This window comes from Ostrea edulis, chromosome 5, assembly GCF_947568905.1.
Source record: "Ostrea edulis chromosome 5, xbOstEdul1.1, whole genome shotgun sequence".
In the NCBI taxonomy this organism is placed as follows: Eukaryota; Metazoa; Mollusca; class Bivalvia; order Ostreida; family Ostreidae; genus Ostrea; species Ostrea edulis.
The window spans coordinates 24,448,883-24,471,645 of record NC_079168.1 but is presented as its reverse complement, the minus strand read 5'-3'; the positions used below and the strand labels follow the sequence as shown (position 1 = coordinate 24,471,645).

The window sequence follows — 22,763 nt, the reverse complement described above, 5'->3', positions numbered from 1 at the left end:
CAATATTTTGTTATGAAAATTATAGCATTAACTGTTATTAGGAAGACAGTAATAGCTTTATAAACCTATGGGCCAGATTGACTGGGGCCGGATCAACTGGGGACGGAACGACTTGAGGACGTTCGGAACGACTAGGGGACGGATTAGTTTTGGGGCCGGAACGACCTGTTGCCATTTTTTATCATATTATGCCGAATCGGAGATAAAATTAAAAGAATCATATATATATTTTTAAATTAAAATCAGATCTCCGTTTGTAAAAGTAATTGCTTACACAGTTCAATACTTAAAAATCTTTGAATGAAAGGTGAAGATGGCGAACAGTGATCAAATTCATAACTCCCATAAGCAATACAAAATAGAGATTTGGGCAAACACGGACCCCTGAATATACTAGAGGTGGGATCAAGTACATGTACCTAGGAGGAATTAACATCCCCTGTCGACCGGTCACACCCGCCGTGAGCCTTATATCTTAATCAGGTAAACGGAGTTATCCATAGTCAAAATCAGTGTGCCAAGAACGGTCTAACAATCGGTATTAAACACGTCAGACAGCAGTTGACCCAATGGTATTAAGTTGTATTGGCAAACTAGATTGTTACAGTGACCATAGAATTTGTGAAATGCTTACTTTAAACGAGATTGTTGAAATCGCTGCAGTGAATACAATATTACAAATTTGATTATTTATCTTAGATATGAAAGGATAATGTTCTTGATAATTTATGTAAGCAGATGAAATACTCCGAAAACCAAATGTCAGTTTTAAATTCTATATACAGGAAGACATATCAACATATTCAGAAGAATGCAAAAACAGTTGCCAACATCGAATAGAAGAAATCATGCATGTTGGATTGAAAGAAGTAAAGGAAAGTATAATGCAAATTCTGAATGATAACTTTAAATCTGTAACACAAAATATGCATGGTGAATACATTGGGCTACGTCGCCAGTTGGAAATGCTAAATGAAGATATGAAACGTATTGATGCAAGAAGTGAGCAAATGTCGAGCGGCAGATTTCAGCATGTGTTTCAGAAAGCGGAGCTTTTACGACGCCAAGAAGAAGAGACTTATTCCAAAATTGTACAACTTGAAAGCACCACCACAGAGACAAACGCTCTTGTCTATGAACTTCACCAAAAAGTAGATTCATTGAAGAATGCTGTCCAGCGAGCTTCAGAAATTCACAAAGAGGAATCTAAAGACATGTCCTCTGAATACACGAGAATAAAAGAACAAATAGCTGTGATTAATGGCCAATTAGACGTGCAGGACAAGTCGTTTGATCTCAAGTCTTGGGCGCAAAATCCTTCTTCAGACACGTTCACTCTCAAATCTCAGGATAATTTATTCAATAGTAAAGAATCAGATCTGGTTGATTCTACGTCAGGCCAGGTAGATGGTAGTACGTCAGATCTGTTGATGACCGCTAAGTCGTCAGAAGTGATGCGACAAGAAGCAGTTTCTGAAGTTATGTTTCAGAGAGAAACAAAGGAAACAGGAAGAAGCAGCATAGGAGTCTTATCAGCTTGTGAATATAACGACATGATATATCCCTTTTGTCCCGAAGAACATGGAATAAAACGAGAAGAAAGCAACAAACGTTTTTCTGTCGAATCAAACAGATCACTTTCTCCAACTCTTGAAAAGGCAATAAAAGAATACGACAGTGATATATTGGGGTCAGGTAAGTACCTTGTGGATTAATTATGATTCGCATATTCTCGTGAGATTATGAAATTAATCCTGCTTAGATTATAATTGCAGCACTGTAGCTTTCTGAGTTAAAGTTGGAATTCTCGAGAAGACTTCACATCCTCACGGTATAAAAAAGAGTTCAAATTCACTAGTAACTTAAGATGGCTACGTATAAGTAGGTGACCTTCATTGCCAGTTTTCAGTTCAATTAGATCTTGAATGGATTTTTGAATGTTTTTCTTGATGGAAGTGTATAGGAAAATATGACTTTTTAGACATACACAAACACATGTAAAAGGTCTTAAACCTTCTCAGAAAACACTGCACTGTTAATCTTCGGAGATTATAAGGGGTAAATCTGTTCCTCTCGGGTCTCCAAATATTTTTCTTAGAAAGGTACAGTTCTGCATACACTCATATATAACAATCACGTGACAATAAAAGTACATATACATGTATGTACATCTATGTAGATAATTGCTTTCTAGTTTTAGACGAATATTTAGATGTTGCAAAAAAGTTAAAATAACGAACGGTGATCGATTTCACAACTCCTATAAAGAAAACAAAATTAAGAGTAGGGCAGACACGAACCCCTGGACATACCAGAGGTGGGATAAAGAACCTAGTAGAAATAAGCATCCCCTGTCGACCGGTCACACTCACCATCAGCTCTATATATTGATAGAGTACAGGAATAATCCCTGGTCAAAATCAATGTGTAAAGAAGGGTCTAGCAATTCGTACCAAACACGTCGGACAGCATTTGACCCAATGCCAGCTTGTATTGGTAAATTACACCATTATAACGACCATACAATTTGCGATATACTGACTTTATATAAGACGTTTGAAACTCCAGTTACATCAGCTTATTTGTCAGTAGCCTATCTCGACTTAACAAATGATCATGCGCAGAATAAGCTCTTGCGTATCGAATCAGTTGAGATACATAAACAGCATAATATGTAAGTAGTAATTGAATATTGCTAAATAACTACAGAAAGTTGAAGATGGAGAAGACTAATTCATCCCGTTTGTCATAAAGTTGAGTTGTTAGTTTGTTGTTAGCATCTATATGCAATAAAAGACATATGTATGAAACATGCGTAGATGTGGAAGACTCTGTGGTGATTTTTATTTCGAGGTCATTTGGGATATAACGAGTTGACATATGGGTTTGGGTCAAAGCCTGTCTTACTTGTTTCATACCTATTGAAAGGCCGTTCTTGGCACACTGATTTTGACTACAGATAACTCTGTTTACCTGATCACGATATTGGGCTCACGGCGGGTGTGACCGGTCGACAGGGGATGCTTACTCTCTCCTCCTAGGCACCTGATCCCACCTCTGGTATATCCAGGGGTCCGTGTTTGCCCAACTCTCTAGTTTGTGTTGCTTGTGGGATTTAAGAGATTGATCACTGTTCGTTATAATCACTTGTCATATGAATGAAAAACGATTATTGTTAATAGATAATGTTATCGATGAAAGATGAAGTTTTGTTATTTGAAATTTACTAAAAGTTGTTTAGACATTTTTAGAATCCATATTTGATTTACACCACTTCTGGTATGTGTTGTGGCAGAATGCGTTTCAAATTTCTCCTTCACAGCAGTTAATATTTTCATGAGCAAAGAACATTTTCTGGGTCCATCAATGTATAAAAGGTGAAGATAACGAACAGTGATCAAGTATGAAACTCAGTATCTTTCTTTGTAAGTTTTTTAAGTTTAAGAATCCAGTATAGGTATGGTAACTCATATTCATTTATCCCATTGACTGATACATAACAAAGAGATATTGACTTTGTTGAAAAGTGGCTTTCATACTACTTGACCTTGTTAAGACCTGGTTTATGGATAAAAGGTATATTGTTTAAAGACATAAGTTGACACAGTTTTCATTGACATTTGGTGAGCGTGGCAAAGACAAGATTGTTTTTGTCAATTATTCTTTAGATAAATTTTATTATCAGTTGTCTGTCGATTATACATATTATCTCATTTGTTCGTGGTTTATACATAAAAGGTGAAGATAACGAACAGTGATCAATCTCATAACTCCAATAAGCAATACAAAATAGAGAGTTAGGCAAACAAGGACTCCTGGATATACCAGAGGTGGGATCAGATGCTTAGGAGGAGTGAGCATCCCCTGTCGACTGGTCACACCCGCCGTGAGCCCTATATCTTGATCAGGTAAACGGAGTTACCCGTAGTAAAAATCAGTGTGCAAAGAACGGCCTAACAATCGGTATGAAACACGTCAGCATTTGCCCGATAGGTATAACCCAATAACATAAAGAAGCTAGAGGTCTATTTTGTATATTCATAACCTATAATACATTGTAATACATGTCGTTATGGTATGTTGAAACGCCATAGATTTATTACTGAATAAGTAAATATATCAGATGACGAAGAGGAAACAGAATCACTGGCCGGAATGATAACAGAATCAACAGCCCCGGAAGATTCTGGGGTTACACATTCCTATCATACTAGTATTGACACAGACGGAAATGTTAAGTTTGATAACGGGAAGTTCTTTAAAAGTGGATGCACAGTCACACAATTTGTAGAAGTCACCCCAGAAGGTATTTTTAATTAATACCACCAATGTATCTCAATGAGTAGTATGAATACAATTTATTATTCTAAATCAGTAATATGAATGAAATTGATAATTTCAAATCGGTAGTAAGATAAGAATTGTCAGTGGTGAATTATAGCATGAATGAAATTTAAATTTGGACTGTATCAGTTATAAAGATTGAAGAATGTAAAGTCGGATTACTCCTCCTTGGTACTCGATACCACCTCTGTTATATCCAGGGGTTCGTGTTTGCCCAACTCTTTATTTGTATTCCTGATAGGAGTCATTAGATTGGTCCTGTTCGTTATCTTCATCTTTTCATAATATCATTGAAAATAGTGTTTAGGTGACTACATATTGCAGCAGTAATTAAGGGTTGGGGTGATTATGTATCTCAGTATCTAACTGCTAATATATGATTGTCGGTCGCGTTCATTATAATCAAGGACACAAAAATTTAGCAAATGCTTGTGTTGAATTCCAAAGCATTTTAATGATAGCAAGGTATTTCAAACCAATTTTTCTTTATTAATATAGAGAAAACGTATTCATAATTATGATATTGATATCCAAAATGCAATGTCACAACAAGTCCATTTTGCTACTTTAAAAGGTGTATTTGATGGTTACGATTACTATAAAAGGTGAAGAATACGAACAGTGACCAATGTAAAACTTATACCAATTATGATGCACCAGATGCGCATTTCGACAAATAATGTCTCTGCAGTGATGCTCAACCGAAATGTTTGAAATCCGAAATAACTATGAAGTTTTAGAGCTAAATATAGCCAAAAACAGCGTGCCAAAAAAGTGGAGCCAAATTCGTCCAAGGATAAGAGCTATGCATGAGGGAGATAATCCTTAATTTTGAAATGAATTTCTAAATTTTATAACAGCAATGAAATATACATCCGTATTAATCTCATAACTCTTATAAGCAATACAAAATAGAGAACACGGACCCCTGGATACACCAGAGGTGGGATCAGGTATCTAGGCGGAGTAAACATCCCCTGTCGACCGGTCACACCCGCCGTGAGCCTTATATCTTGATCAGGCAAACGGAGTTATCCGTAGTCAAAATCAGTGTGCCAAAATCGGTTTAACAATCGGTATGAAACATGTTAGACAGCATTTGTATTGATAGTACATACCCTAGATAGTGTTAAGGCATAGAATTACCAATTTCTGAAAATGGGCTTTAATGTACCTTCCTTTATATACATGTAAATCTATAAAACCAAAGAAGATTTAAAAAAGAAAAGAAAAGGCGAAAATAATGAAAAGTGATCAATCTCATGAAAAGGTGAAGATAAGGAACAGTAACTCATAACTCACATAAGGAATACAAAATAAGCAGTTGGACAAACACGGACCCCTGGACACACCGGAGGTGGAATCAGGTGCCTAGGAGGAGTAAACATATCATGTCGACCGGTCACACCCGTCCTGATCCCTATATCTTGATCAGTTAAATGAAGTCATCTGAAATCAAAATGAGTGCGCTAAAAACGGCATAACAATTGGTATGAAATAGGGAATGCTTACTCCTCCTAGACACCTGATCCCACTTCTGGTATATCCAGGGTTTCGTGTTTGCCCAACTCTCTATTTTGTATTGCTTATAGGAGTTATGAGATTGATCACTGTTCGTTATCTTCGCCTTTCATACGTCAGACAATATTTGACCCAATGAAAGTGTTTGAAAAATAAATAGGAAGTACATAGTTGTAATACGTTTAAGATCACGGTGTTATCAATGAAAGGCGAATATAACGAACAGTGGTCAATCTGTATGTAAGATCAATATGTAAGATACAGGTTTCAACAGTTATCGTCAGCTATTCATTATTCAAATGTTTGGTATAATACGCCAAATTTGTGTCATAGTTAATGTTTAATGAACACAGACTTTAATTGCAAATGGAATCACTTTAGCTTTCTATCATAAACTTCCTATACTTATGTAGCAATATTCCATTATCATCTGCATACCGTGTTTATGTATCTCAACTGATTCGATACACTCATGCATACGATAGGAATTGTTATTCGATAGAAAGGGGACGACATGAATTGATAAATCTTTCTCCACTTCCAGACGATAAATCATCAAAATACTCTCAACCAGAAGAACTGACGAGATATTTGAAACAACCAGACAGTACAAAACATGATGCCATTCAGATCTGCGGATCCACCACTGGAAACAATGCCGGTGAGGAAATCCACCACAGCGAATGTGACACTGATGTTGAAGAGACCTTACAAGTCTCTGGTTTGCCTAAATCTCGACCAGTGGTACGAGCGGTTAAGCAAGCTCTGAAAGGTAAAATGAGTTGAATTGCAAAACAAATACATGTATATTGACTACGTCTGTCTATTGACAATATTTATTTTTATTCACTTTTTTATTCGATGTATCCCAAATGTCACAACAGAGTCTTCCATATTTGCTTCATTTTTGGATATTTTATTGAATATAGATTTTAATGGCAAACTGACAACTCAACTTTATAACAAACGGGATGAGTTTAGCGTCTCCATCATTAACTTTCCATGCCTGTGTAACAATATTCCATTACCACCTGCATATAGTGTTTATGTCTCTCAACTGATTCGAACCGCGATAGCATGTTCTGTGTATAATCAATTTTCAAAATTGATTTAGGCTACTGAAAAATGTTTTGATAATCATGAATCACAAAAATGAATTGATGTTACAGGTGTTTTAATAATCACCATTGAAATCAGCATTTCTGAAATTCTGTGGTCATTATAATGATCTAATTTGCAAATACAACCTGTCGTTAGGTCAAATGCTGCCTGATGTATTTCATACGAATGGTTATGTCGTTCTTCACATACTAATTTTGAATACGATTACTCCATTTATCTGATTAAGACAGAAAGGTTATGGTAAGTGTGACCGGTCAACAGTGAATACTTACTCCTCCTAGGCACCTGATCTTACATCTGGTGTGTCCAGAGGTCATTATTTGTCCTACTCTTGAATTTATATTCTTTATGGGCTTCGTGAAAATAAATACTGTTCGTTATCTTCACTATTAATCGATATATTCAAAATTTCAAAAGTAAGCAATAAGAAATGCATAAAGTAATTCTAAATATATTTGATTTTAAGTGAACATGGAGGAAAGTCGCCTACACGGACTTGATACAATGCTCTGTGTAGATGTATCGGTGAGCATGACTGACAAAGTTTTTCAACAAGTGCAGTCAACCATTTTCAGCTTCCTTGATGGTGAGTGAAATTTAGCATATTTATTTGTTGCACATTTAACAGGAAGGGAGAAAATGCAACGGATCACCCTAAATCTCTAGACAGTTGTTCTGCTAACAGAGCTGACTGCTCTACCAACTGAGCTATCTGGCCACTGGCGATCGAATCTGGCTGACCGCTACACCCATATGCATGGAACAACATATACAATTGTCACTTTATATATAGTATTGCCACTTTATATATAGTATTGCCACTTTATACATAGTATTGTCACTTTATATATAATATTGTCACTTTATATATATTATTGCCACTTTATACATAGCATTATCACTTTATATCTAGTATTATCACTTTATACCTAGTATTATCACTTTATACCTAGTATTATCACTTTATACCTAGTATTATCACTTTATACATAGTATTATCACTTTATACATAATATTGTCACTTTATACATAGTATTGTCACTTTATACATAGTATTATCACTTTATACCTAGTATTATCACTTTATACATAATATTGTCACTTTATACATAATATTGTCACTTTATACATAATATTGCCACTTTATATCTAGTATTGTCACTTTATACATAGTATTATCACTTTATACCTAGTATTATCATACATAGTATTATCACTTTATACATAGTATTGTCACTTTATACATAGTATTGTCACTTTATACATAATATTGTCACTTTATACATAGTATTATCACTTTATATATAGTATTATCACTTTATACATAGTATTATCACTTTATACATAGTATTGTCACTTTATATCTAGTATTATCACTTTTATACATAGTATTGTCACTTTATATCTAGTATTATCACTTTTATACCTAGTATTGTCACTTTATATATAGTATTGTCACTTTATACATAGTATTGTCACTTTATATATAATATTGTCACTTTATACCTAGTATTGTCACTTTATACATAATATTATCACTTTATATCTAGTATTATCACTTTATACATATTATTATCACTTTATACATAGTATTATCACTTTATATCTAGTATTGTCACTTTATACATAGTATTGTCACTTTATACATAGTATTGTCACTTTATACATAGTATTGTCACTTTATACATAGTATTGTCACTTTATACATAGTATTATCACTTTATACATAGTATTATCACTTTATATATAGTATTATCACTTTATATATAGTATTATCACTTTATACATAGTATTGTCACTTTATACATAGTATTATCACTTTATACATAGTATTGTCACTTTATACATAGTATTATCACTTTATACATAGTATTATCACTTTATATATAGTATTATCACTTTATATATAGTATTGTCACTTTATACATAGTATTGTCACTTTATACATAATATTATCACTTTATACATAGTATTATCACTTTATATATAGTATTATCACTTTATATATAGTATTGTCACTTTATACATAGTATTATCACTTTATATCTAGTATTGTCATTTTATACATAGTATTGTCACTTTATATCTAGTATTGTCACTTTATATATAATATTGTCACTTTATACATAGTATTATCACTTTATACCTAGTATTGTCACTTTATATCTAGTATTGTCACTTTATATCTAGTATTGTCACTTTATATCTAGTATTATCACTTTTATACATAGTATTGTCACTTTATACATAGTATTGTCACTTTATATCTAGTATTGTCACTTTTATACATAGTATTATCACTTTTATACATAGTATTGTCACTTTATACATAATATTATCACTTTATACATAGTATTGTCACTTTATACATAGTATTGTCAATTTATATATAGTATTATCACTTTATACATAGTATTGTCACTTTATACATAGTATTATCACTTTATACCTAGTATTGTCACTTTATATCTAGTATTGTCACTTTATATCTAGTATTGTCACTTTATACCTAGTATTATCACTTTTATACATAGTATTGTCACTTTATACATAGTATTATCACTTTTATACATAGTATTGTCACTTTATACATAATATTATCACTTTATATCTAGTATTATCACTTTTATACATAGTATTGTCACTTTATATCTAGTATTATCACTTTTATACCTAGTATTGTCACTTTATACATAGTATTGTCACTTTATACATAATATTATCACTTTATACATAGTATTGTCACTTTATACATAGTATTGTCACTTTATACATAGTATTATCACTTTATATATAGTATTGCCACTTTATTTCTAGTATTGCCACTTTATATATAGTATTATCACTTTATACATAGTATTGTCACTTTATATCTAGTATTGTCACTTTATACATAGTATTGTCACTTTATATCTAGTATTGTCACTTTATACATAGTATTGTCACTTTATATCTAGTATTGTCACTTTATACATAGTATTGTCACTTTATACATAGTATTGTCACTTTATACATAGTATTGTCACTTTATACATAGTATTGTCACTTTATACATAGTATTGTCACTTTACACATAGTATTGTCACTTTATACATAGTATTGTCACTTTATACATAGTATTGTCACTTTATACATAGTATTGTCACTTTATATCTAGTATTGCCACTTTATACATAGTATTGCCACTCTATATATAGCATTGCCACTTTATATATAATATTGTCACTTTATATATAGTATTGCCACTTTATACATAGTATTATCACTTTATATATAGTATTGTCACTTTATACATAGTATTATCACTTTATACATAATATTGTCACTTTATATCTAGTATTGCCACTTTATACATAGTATTATCACTTTTATACATAATATTGTCACTTTATACATAGTATTGTCACTTTATATCTAGTATTGTCACTTTATACATAGTATTGTCACTTTATATCTAGTATTGCCACTTTATACATAGTATTGCCACTCTATATATAGCATTGCCACTTTATATATAATATTGTCACTTTATATATACATGTAGAATTGTCACTTTTCCAAATCCAAAAAACTAGGGGCTATAAAGACTTTAAGTTGCCCCAAAAATCACAAGATTTTATCATGTAATTGTTTTTGAGGAGAAAGTAACGTTGCATCGCTACGTCATGACCTTCTGTCTTATTTTGCACGAAACATACCCGTATAAAATAATATAAATTAGGATATTAGATAAATGAAACGTTTGAAATAAAACATATTCTTAACATTTCCTAGAAAAATCCTGATAATATTTAGAAAAGGGATCGACTTTGACTCCTTGAAGCTCTTTAAGATCAAACACTGTTGAGTATGGAACATAATTATGCAGCTGAGTGAAATGTTGAAATCTGTTCTCAGTTTTGAGTGTAGCTGTAGTTCTCACACTGTGGATTCTGAAGTTTGGTTAACTTATATTTAGTTGTAGAAGAAGTAGCTATAGATGATAGGCTGGAAGAGAACATCGGACTTGTCATGTTTGGGAGAGAGACAAAAATATCTGTTCAGTTGACAAATGACTACAGCAAATTGAGACATGCAGTTGGTAAGTAACACGTGACACAACTCATCTTGAAATCATTTCTTTAATAATCATTTTAAAGTAAAAGAGAAAAATATTATATAAGGAATAAATGTTTAAATGTTCTTTTTATCAAAGAGGCATGAATACAAAGTAGGCAATTATTCCTTATTTTTTACTTTGTTATATTACATGATGAAGTAAATGCTTACACGCGTGTCGCATATTATTAGAATCATAAAAAATGATTTAGCTAACTTTTAAGTACAAGTTCATCGAAGAGCGAAGTGAATGTTGTATTTCATGGGTAACTAAAGTACCATATTGGTCGAGAAAAGGTCAAGTATAGTGTTACTGTAAGATTGAATGAGTTATTACAACAAAATCAGTTATTACCAAGTTACGAAACGGCCATCTTTGTTCACAGCTAAAGTGCAAGTTATTAGAGACTCGAGTTTTAACTGGACGACCAAACATTTAATTACCAATCGTATCAATATGGGAATTTTCATATCAAACTTTTTTGGGATGAAAAAAAGAAATAAAATGTTATGCGTTTGTTCACTTCAAAGACACACGTGTGCAGGTGAATATAATTCTTTTTTTTTTTTAAAGTTTGCCCATCAGAAACCTCGCAATTATTAAATCATGTGCTAATGGTGAATATGAGAAATAAATCATAAGTAATTACTGTGAATTTACAGTGAGTGTGAACGACTCAGCTTCTCAAGTTCATTCGAGGTCTCGGGTAGTTGGTTTCAAAACAAATCTGTCAATGTTGACGCATCAAGGAAAGAACAATCACTGCGATTGGACCAATATTTAAAGGGGCGGGAATAAAAATAATTTTAGATGGTCACACGTGTCTTTACACTGGCGTGTCATTACATAATCTTTTAGCACGATGGAAGAGACTGCGAAAAGGGAAGACCAATACCAACTAAAACAATGACGTTGATTTTAAAATTACATGCCGAGAGTTTATTTTATGGTAAAATCAGTAAGAAATTAGGCGTCGCGAAGGCCACGTTATAAAATTGTCAATCATGGGAACTCTTGCACCGAAAATGTCGCCAACGAAGCTCACACCGGCAATGCTCACACCGGATGTACTTTTGTTAATCGAGTATGAAATTAAAAAGAAATCAAGTGTATATTAATAGAGAAATCAGACAAAATTTATTAAGAAGAAATATTTGTACCCCTGACAATGTACCAAAGGTGTCTTTAATTTGTAGAACTGCGAGAAATATTTAGGGAAATTACTTTCAAGAAACTGCAAAGAATATCCAAGAGAAGCATATTTCGTCTGAACACAGGGACTCGTCACGAAATATTTGTCTTTTTAAAATTTGACATCGTCTATTCTATATTTACAAATAAATGTAAATATAGAATAGAGAGGGTCAATTCGTGACGAGCCCCTGTGGTGTGAACACGAACGAAGTGTTGAAAATTTCTTTGCTACTGATTTTATTGCAATTTAGGCCGAGTCAGTTATATATATATATATATATATATAGAGAGAGAGAGAGAGAGAGAGAGACTCTATACGCTTTGTTGAAATATTTCGACCGGGTCACCGGTCTTCTTCAGTCGTGTTTTCGTGAAGAAGACCGGTAAGACGGTCGAAATATTTCAACAAAGTGTTTAGAGTTTTTTCTGTATTTTACTTCCAAAAAAGAGACTTTATATATATATATATATATATATATATATATATATATATATACATATATGTATATATATATATATATATATATATATATATATATATATATATACATATATGTATATATATATATATATATATATATATATATATATATATATTGACGAAGCGAGTGTCGCGTTCGTACAACGGGTAATCGCAATCATGGACATACCATAGGAACTTGAAATTTTATCAATAAAGTTAATAAAATGTACTTGATTGACCATAGCTCAAGGCTTGGTCAATCAAGTACATTTTATTAACTTTATTGATAAAATTTCAAACTCCTATGGACATACAGTTAGGGGTGGACCAGTGATATAGGTTCAATTTATGGTATCACAGAGTTCGGGCCCAAAACGGGCTTAGCCCCTGTGGGTTCAAAGGTACGCCAGTATCGTAACATTAACAATCGACCTTTGCTGTGGTTTATTATGACGTTATAGAATGCTAACGAAATGCTGAATTTCTTTAATAATGTGTTACATGTACAGTAGAGGAGTGGTTTGGGGAATTTAGGTTTTGCTAGAATTCACAGAACTTGCCGTTGTTCATTCAATTAACAGTATCTAGCGATGGTTACTTCCGAATTTCTTACGAAAATGTGGGTATATATAACAGTAAAAGACATCAAAGCATGCCATGTGTTGAAAATAAATGTTTTCTCGAAGTAGAATATCTATTGATCTTATTACTTAATCTGACAAATTATTTTAGGGGCGAGATCAAATGTTCAATGTTAGAGAAAACTGAGTTCGCATAGTTCTCACCAACACAACCCCCCCAACCCCCCCCCCCCCCCCCCCCCCCCCCCCCCCCCAATACAAAACTAAATATGAAGTATGTTGAAACTAATCGATTAACAAGTAAAACAAATGAAAGTGTACATTGAAACTATTAAACGTTTATTAAAATGTATTATTATGTGGTTTTAAAGTCAGTTGTCTTTTTTTCCCACTAACGTGTAATCGATGTCGGATGACAGAAACTTACGAGTTTTTACCCCCTCTTCCCCCTAACTATTTGAATTTATAATTTTTCCGACATGATCTTTTCCAATGCTTTGCAAGATTTCGAAAATATCCTCTGAGAGATTTATTTTAAAATAACGATATGGAAACTGCGAATGTGAAAGAGACAACAAAACAAAAGCATTGTTCTTAAACGGACAAAATCGCCTATAGAAACATGTACTGAAATTTCTGATCACTTAAAACTGACAAGTATCTACAGGAATTTAAGGGAGTAACCTTTCAATTTTTATTGGGATATAGAGGCAACTGCAGATCCTGCCTTTTCCCGCAGCATTTTCGATCCCGTCTTTTTCTTTTCTTTTCAATATTCAGCACTATTTGAATTCTGGGATATTGCTATCCTGCCTTTTCTTTACATATCGGAGCTCGCCTTTTTCACCCTGTATCCCCCCTCCCATACCTATTGATACTGCGATGGATTATAATTATAACACGGTTATTCCTGTTTAAAAGATAAAATTTATAAGGTATCTGATAAAAGTTATATCTTCTAAAGTTTACGAGATATCTTGTATTATTTATAAGACATCTTATATTTTTTTCTTTATAAGATATCCCATCACTCTTATACATGCAGATATCTAGTATATATAAGATACACTTTACAAGACATTTTATTAACGTAATCTCAAATCTCCGTTGTCAAATCAAAACCGATATTGAATCTCACGCTACGTACGGTGCAATTTACACTGAAATCAAATAGTGAAACTTACACTTGTTAGGCACGAGATAATATAATGCCAAATACTTGGGACCGCCTACCTATAATTTAACCGACCTATCAAAAGCGCTCTTTAAAATCACTCGGGGACTTTCCAAATGAACTATCTGAAGCACGTCATGTACTTGCCGATATGTCTCGTTCACACTTACTGTAAATCCACAGTAATACTTTTTAATAGATGTATCATTTTAGTGATTAAATCTATTCAAGAAGTAATTCTGACAGTCTTGATCAAAATCTTTCTCTTTTAAGAAAATTTGTCACTTGGAGGAACTTCCCCATTACATACGGCGCTGTCCCTATGTCGACTGGAATTACAGCGGAACGGTAAGGACTTTAATTTCCTACATATGATCAGTATAAAAAGAAGGGACCTCTGGAAACACCAGAGGTAGGATGAAAACGTGAAGATAACGATCAATGATCAATCTGATAACACATATAAATAAGACAAAATTAAGAGCTGGACAAACACGGACTCCTGGACATCGATCGCTCACAGCCGCCTCGAGCCCTATATCTCAACTCCAAAGTAGACAGAAGATTATAAGACCAGTCATACGGCTGACGTAAAACATCTGTCTTGATCAGGTAAACGGGACAGTCCGTAGTTAAATACTTAAAATCAGTGTGAAAAGAATGGCCTAACAATTGGTATGAAACAGGTCAGACTGCATCCGATTTAACTACAGCGTGTATTTGCAAACACGATGATTATAAGGATCCAAAACTTTGCAAAATGCTGACTTTAAAGATCACCGTTGATACTTATGAAAGTTAAGATAACGAACACTGATCAATCTCATAACTCCTATAAGCAACACAAAATATATAGTTGGGCAACCACAGACCCCTTGACACACCAGAGGTGGGATCAGGTGCCTAGGAGGAGTAAGCATCCCCTGTCGACTGGTCACACCCGCCTTATATTTCATCATTTTTGTCAGTAGCCTGCTTTGGTTTAGAAATTGAACATATGAGGAACATGCTCTTGCCCATTGAATTAGCCGGGAGACGTAAACACTATATGCAGGTGATGATAGAATATTGTTTCATAAATAGAAAAGTAGACGTTGGAGAAGCTGAAATAATTCCAATTTCAACCAGACTTGGTGTTTATTATAACGTAAGTTTGGCATTCTGTTGCATGATTCACAACTGAACAAATTCATATTTCCTTGATCGTTTGATTTACCTGATCAAGATATTGGGCTAATGGTGGCATCTGTAGGGTCCTTGATCACAAAATATCTTACAACTAATCTGAAAAAATAATTCTGTCTGATAATCAAATACCGGTAATAAGTATGTATTCAAGTTTTATAAACCATGGATGTACTTTACATATTAATTAAGAAAGTCTACAAGAAATGAAAAATAAGAAATTACAGTGTTTGTAAATTTTGATCTTAGTGGTAAGATATTTTGTGAATAGTGCCCCTAATTCCACCTCTGGTATACCCAGGGGTCTGTGTTTGCCCTACTCTTAATTGTGTATTTCTTATAGGAGCTATGAGATTGATCACTTTTCGTTATCCTTACCTTTTAATTAAAAAAGAAAACAAACATTGGAGCTTGGAAGGGGTGGTACATGTGTATCAAAAGTTATAGGGACACTGAGTTGGAATATGTAATTAGTTATAGGGAAAACCTAAGTAAAATTTAACCAGCTGCCGGTATCTCTCTATCCTGTCGGACATTTTTCATCCCTTTATATTATATACCACTGGTATATCCAGTGGTCCGTGTTTGCCCAACTCTCTATTTTGTATTCCTTTGGGGAGTTATGAGATTGATCACTGTTTGTTATCTTCACTTTCATGTACAATATACATGTACAGTGTATATGTAAGTGTGTTTCAAAATCATTTTCATGTGTTTTTGCATATGTATTCTTTGTACTATGGGGATGGATTATCATTTATGTTATGTGATATTGGGTTATTAAGTCTATACAAATAAGTCGATGGTGTGGTTCATCTGCAGTGTAGGACTTTTATTTCATTATTGAAATGCTGTTTTAAACTGACATATTTCGCCACATTAGTACATGTGTATAAATGATTTATCGATCCCCACGCTTTTGCAAGTATTCATCGAGCGTTATTCAAAAACATAGGCGTTGTAAAATTTTTGGTTTTGCTGTATGATCTCGGGAGTAGAATTATTATAGAATGTCACACAATGTCCGGATATGCCTCACGTTGCATCATATCAAAATTTATATATTAGTTATATTCCTTTTCATCTTACTTTTAGGACAAGCAACACGCATATATGAACACTGTATTGCGCCGCGAATCATTTTGTTTACTGATGGTCGAGTAACACGAGATTCCCAGATGGATGAATTGGACAGTGAATATGCACCAAAAGATCCACAGGTAATCCCATTACCTCAAACACCAAACAGAGTCTTTTTTTGCCTTTTAGTCACCAGATAGCAAACAAATCTATCTTTTTTAAATCTGTATACAAGTATATGTTATCATATGATATTCTAAACAAGCGACACATTTTGGATCTTTGTAAACACATGCATTACTATTGCCTTGATAAGTTTAATTTGAATAAAATCGAACATATTCTATTGTATATATATTCCATATATAAAAGGATTAAAAATAAATTTTGTCAAGAGTGTCATAGCATGATTTCTATTAAAATATCTTAATGCTGTCTTTCCCCATAACAGACGTGGCTCGAGAAAACTCGTTTAAGTGGTGAAACATCCATGTACCTTTAATTGGGTCAGATAATGAATATTGTTATGTTTTCCGTAGAAATTTGACGAGATATCATCGTTCGTACAACAGATGGGAAACGATGGGTATCAGTTATTTACTATCGGAACAGGACGACAATCCAACAAGGTTAATGACAGTTTTTACATGCAGTGTATCTGAATTTTGTTTATTTTGTGGTGACATTTAACACACATGTAATACTTGGATACATTTTAAAACTATTGAAAATTGTTGCACTCTTTGTTTTACTTGCAGGAGTTCTTAGAGAAGTTAGCAAATCTAGGAGGTGGAATGCATTTTGAATTGGAAAACGTTTCCTTTTTGGCAAACTACTTTCGATACCAGGTAAAGTTAAAAATACTACCGTATTTATTACAATTGATTTACATTTTAAAAGTAAAATATGGCCAAGAAGCTAATAGATTTTTTCATGTCTTTTAAGGAGAAAATGTTAAACAGGTTGTCTCTCTTTGTACACTTTAGTATGATAATTTCCTTTTCCAGTGTATTGTAGGAAGAGTAATTCATAAATGCAGAGAATCAGTCGATGACCCTTGGAGTGTGGACTATAAATCCCAGCTTCAACATTTATTGCAAACACAATTGTATAGGCTTAATCAGGATGATATTGTAAGTTCCGAAAACGATTTATTTTGATCTCTTTCCATAGAAAATATTATATGTTTGTGTAATTAACACGTCGCGGGGGTTATATGATTTTGCTATGTGTAAGACAAGAAATAAATATGACAATCACCACCACTGTTAACACCATATTTATTTATATAATAGATTTTAAACAAGATATTGATAGGTTCCTTGCCTTTTACAATTTACTAAATGTAAAACTTGTACGGTACCAATTTTGATGCACCAGATGCGCATTTCGACAAATAATGTCTCTTCAGTGATGCTCAACCGAAATGTTTGAAATCCGAAATAACTATGAAGTTTTAGATCTAAATATAGCCAAAAACAGCGTGCCAAACAAGTGGAGCCAATTCGTCCAAGGATAAGAGCTATGCATGAGGGAGATAATCCTTAATTCAAAGGAACTCATCTTTATTTCAAATCTGTTATCGTAGGATCAGTTGGAGGAATTGTTACGGTGGTCTGAAGAGTTGGAGGACGTGGAATATCCAGGACTGCCAAAACTAGGATCCCGTGTAAAAACAGTGAGCGGGGATGTAGGAACAATTGTCAAGCATAGAAAACACAGTATGGGATCCATTCCTTCATATCTAATAATGCATCAATGAATATTTGCAAGTAGAAATATTTAGTTCGGTGTAAAGGGACGATATTCATGAGAAGAAAACAGGTTTTTTTTTTATAATACAGCTTACTACGTCTACCTGATCAATCTAAGATATTGGGAGCACCGGTCGACATGAATGAAAGGTGATGATAATAAACAGTGATTAATCTCATAACTCCTATAAGCAATACAAAATAGATAGTTGGGCAAACACGGACCCCTGGACACACCAGAGGTGGGATCAGGTGCCTGGGAGGAGTAAGCATCTCCTGTCGACCGGTCACACTCGCCGTGTGCCCTATACCCTTTATGCTTACTCCCCTTGGGCACCTGATCCCACCTCTGGTATATAAGGAAACAAAATCAAGAGTTTGGCAAACAAGGTCCCCTGGACATACATGTACCAAAGGTGGGGTCAGGTGTCTAGGAGGAGTGAGTGAGCATCTCCTGTCGACCGCTCACACCGCCGTAAGTCCTATATCTTGATCAGGTAATCTGAGTAATCCGTAATGAAAATCAGTGTGGGCCAAAAACGACTTAACAATCGGTATGAAACACGTCATACAGTATTTGGCCAACTGATAGGATAATGTGGAGACGCTATCGGTTGTAGGTGAAGTGCCGTAAAGTTTGATCTATGCATGTACTCGGGGCTGTTGCAGTGATAGTAGTTATTATGTTAACGCCTGCAGTGACATCGGAGATCGGTTATTTTAAAAGGTGTCATCCGAAAGACCTGTGACTTTCACTTCTTAATGCAGAGCGTCTGACGAAGATGCAATAACAATTTCACATCGATCTCAGGTTTGACGCTACTAATGTTAGAACTCGAACCAAAGACTTCCTGGTAGCAAACACTCCAATCACTAATGCTCTGTGACCGATAGAAATTGGAATAGGTTTGGGTGTATACTCATGACTCGAATGAAGATGAATGAATGAATTGCATATATTATTTGCAAAGTTTACATGGTTTACTATGGTATTTCTGAAATTTTCTTCATCTTGCATCGGAAATCTGGTAATAGGTATTGTTTTTACATATTGAAACAAATTTATAGTCAGTTATTGATATAAATGATAAATCTGCATGTAAATGTATTTTTAGCAACCATCATTGCTGGGTTTTTTCTTCTCGTTTTTCATTTTAGATTGGATTAAAATACAGCTTGATACAGGGCAAATTTCTTATTATCACTTCATACAAAATACACACAATCGAGAATTAGAAACAATAGAGGACCCTCGAAGTCACACAGCACAGGGTTATATCGATATACTCGTGGGCATGATGATAAATGGAGGTAGGGTGAACCTATATACAACTATTTGAAGTTGAAAAATTAATTTAATGTTCTGAAAAATAACAATGTTTCTATTTTCTAAAGTTGATTCATCCAACAAAGTGGTAAAACGTGGATATATATACGATAAAACAGACACAGGTGTTGTGAAGGTAAATATAAGAAAGCGCAGTGTATTTTATTTTGACAAAATCATATCATTTATTCCCTTTTAATTATAATATTCTGAATCTATAGAATCGCATGGTTTTTTCCCATCAGTCTTCTATAGAATACCATGATGTTTAAAATCATATTTCAATATAGGTTTCTATACGGCTACATCTATTCTTGATCATATATCTAAATGACAACATGAATTCATTTATAATTCTAGAAGATTATATGGATTTAGTATCATATTTCTACAGTGTTACATGGGCTTATACATCATATCTTTTATAAGATTAACATACGAAAGAGGCGGGGATATAATCAATTGTTTCTAGCAGACTTGTATTCCTTGTTTTGGCAGGTGAAGTGGGAAGATGGATTCAGAGATAAAGTAAATCCCTCTCGTATCCACCTTCAGTAAGTATAGTTTCTAATTTCCCTCTGTAGTGCCCCATCAACATTAGTTCCCTAAAGCGCTTTACAAATGTGAGAGAAAAGATAATATAAAATGGATGTGCACATGCATGTAAATAAAATATTCATTTTTTTCTCATGAGTACTAATTCATACATGGTTTTGCTGTCAAATCTTTCCCTCTGATTTCAGAGATCGGAATCTTTGTGCAGCACTTGATAGTTGATCCGCAGACGACATTATTACGAAGAAGTACAAATATTTTGTGATTACACAGATGAATAGATCGATATATATTTTATATATCAAAGTATTACATGCAATAAAATTATTATTTAAAATCAGTTATTTTATTTTGCTGTCCTTTGTTCTAATACATAAGTATGCATGATACTGTTAGAAAAGTTATAGACGTTTTATAGAGTTTTATGAACATATATTGTTCTACATATTTCATGTTTCGGATGCATCTTATTGATGTACATCAAAAGGAATGGAAATAATTTCTGATAAATTACAAGTTCCTTTCCTTAAATATAACAAATCAAGGAAAGGAAACCAATTTCCAAAATTTTGGCTTGAGCATTACTGAAGATACATTATTTGTCGAAATGCGCATCTGGTGCATCAAAATTGGTACCGTATAAGTTTTACACCGAACCTCTGAGGTGCCCAGAGGTCCCTGTTTGCCCTTGATTTTGTTTTCTTTATAGGATTCAGGAAAATAACTAATGTTCGTTATCTTTACTTTTAGTGTTTGTAACTATCATGATATGCTCTATTGAAACATTTGGAAAGATCGCAGAACACACGATAGGATTTTCCTTGATTGATACTTTGAACAATTTCGTAAAGAAGGGACTTGATATCAACAAAATTAGCTAGTATAATTGATAGTATTTATTTTGAAAATAATTGTAAGTATTTGTCAAATGCAAAAGGTGAATATAACGAACAGTGCTCAATTTCATAAATCCCATCAAATGGGAACCAGGACAAACACGGATCCCTGAAAAACTAGAGTTTGAATTACATGTAGTGAGGATCCCTGTCTTGAAAGGTCACACCAGCCTCGAGTTCCATTTTGTATTAATATTGTCAATATAGGAAATAGGGTTGACATTACTAATGGTTCAGTATTATCGAGTTTAGAAAAAGTAACTTAATTTTTGTCATTGGACTATTTCGTTGAATTACTTGATAATGAATATTTCCTTCAGTTTTCAATAGAGCTTACCTTGGTTTTTATTTGAATGTCCTTAGACGTGTATATATTGTCATATCGACATCTATGAACACTTGCCATCTTGGATTCTATTAGTAGTTGGAGAATAAAAGGGTTAAAATTGATTTATTCTACAATGATGTACACACAATTTGTCTTTGCTATTAACATGAGATTTTTCAATACATATCCACTATGTAGTTTGGATTTCATCCTCATAATTTTCGGGACTTGAATGGCTGATACGAACATCTAAAGTCATTTCCTCTGCTGTTAAAGCATACAACGAATAATGGGTGCCTACGTGACCAAATGAACCTGTCATGGGTAAAATTAGATAAACATTGAATGCTAATAATAGGTAAGTGTATACAGAGAGGGAAGGCCTGTTGGAAATTACGCATTTCTTAAACAGATATGATTTACGAGTCTCCACTACATGTACTTTATTCTCCTGGTGATCAGAAAAATAGGTTAAATCTAAGTTTTCTCAGTTCTAATCTCTTTCATGTTATATTTATGAGGATTAATGTACACGCGCGTTTATGCACATTCAATTATGATTCACTTTGATTCGTCTCTGTAATATATTTGTTCATTGTTGACTCAGATAAAGAACGGAGCGTGCTGGGTTTGTTTTAAATACTTTGCGTAAAACCTAACATTTGATACTATTTGGTGTATGTAGATATTAATACGATCTAAAATACCAATACAACCTGTCATTTAGGTAAAATGCTGTCTCGCATGTTTCATTCTAATAGAGGCCGTTCTCTACACACTGATTTTGGTTACAGATTATTACTCCGTTTACCTGGTCATAATGTTGCTAAGGCTCTTGGCGGATGTAATCGGTCGACAGGGGGTGCTTACTTCTCCTAGACACCTGGGGCCCATTTTACAAAACAACTTACGACAAAGTCGCAAGTCTTAAATTGTATTCCACTGTTATTAGTTTGAATGAAGGAACTAAAACGTTTCTGAAACTTAATTTTCAACATTATTTCTTCACTATTTCACATTGGAGTGAATTATCTTACGATAAGCGGGAGAATTCAATATGTGAAGTTGGTCGTTAGTCGTAAGTTCTTTTGTAAAATGCACCCCAGATCCCACCTCTTGTATGTCCAGGGGTCCGTGTTC

General features: G+C 33.6%; 1 protein-coding gene across 5 annotated transcripts in view; it reads left to right on the top strand.

The window, feature by feature from the left end:
* Positions 1-20,739, top strand: part of LOC125649763 (uncharacterized) — a 31,473-nt gene extending 10,734 nt beyond the window's left edge. For 2 of the 5 annotated variants that reach the window (XM_048877495.2, XM_056165541.1), the window contains exons 3-17: positions 786-1,695; positions 4,124-4,306; positions 6,410-6,637; positions 7,454-7,573; positions 10,946-11,068; positions 14,772-14,846; positions 16,779-16,903; positions 17,303-17,392; positions 17,522-17,611; positions 17,771-17,896; positions 18,352-18,484; positions 19,676-19,828; positions 19,913-19,980; positions 20,343-20,398; positions 20,588-20,739. In XM_048877495.2, the coding sequence (XP_048733452.2) occupies positions 786-1,695; positions 4,124-4,306; positions 6,410-6,637; positions 7,454-7,573; positions 10,946-11,068; positions 14,772-14,846; positions 16,779-16,903; positions 17,303-17,392; positions 17,522-17,611; positions 17,771-17,896; positions 18,352-18,484; positions 19,676-19,828; positions 19,913-19,980; positions 20,343-20,398; positions 20,588-20,621 (2,514 nt within the window). In that variant the 3' untranslated portion in view covers positions 20,622-20,739. Of the gene's footprint in view, positions 1-785; positions 1,696-4,123; positions 4,307-6,409; positions 6,638-7,453; positions 7,574-10,945; positions 11,069-14,771; positions 14,847-16,778; positions 16,904-17,302; positions 17,393-17,521; positions 17,612-17,770; positions 17,897-18,351; positions 18,485-18,607; positions 18,668-19,675; positions 19,829-19,912; positions 19,981-20,342; positions 20,399-20,587 lie in introns of those variants that run through there. The other 3 variants (XM_048877496.2, XM_048877497.2, XR_007360802.2) reach the window with 3 other exon arrangements.
* Positions 20,740-22,763: the final 2,024 nt, after the last annotated feature.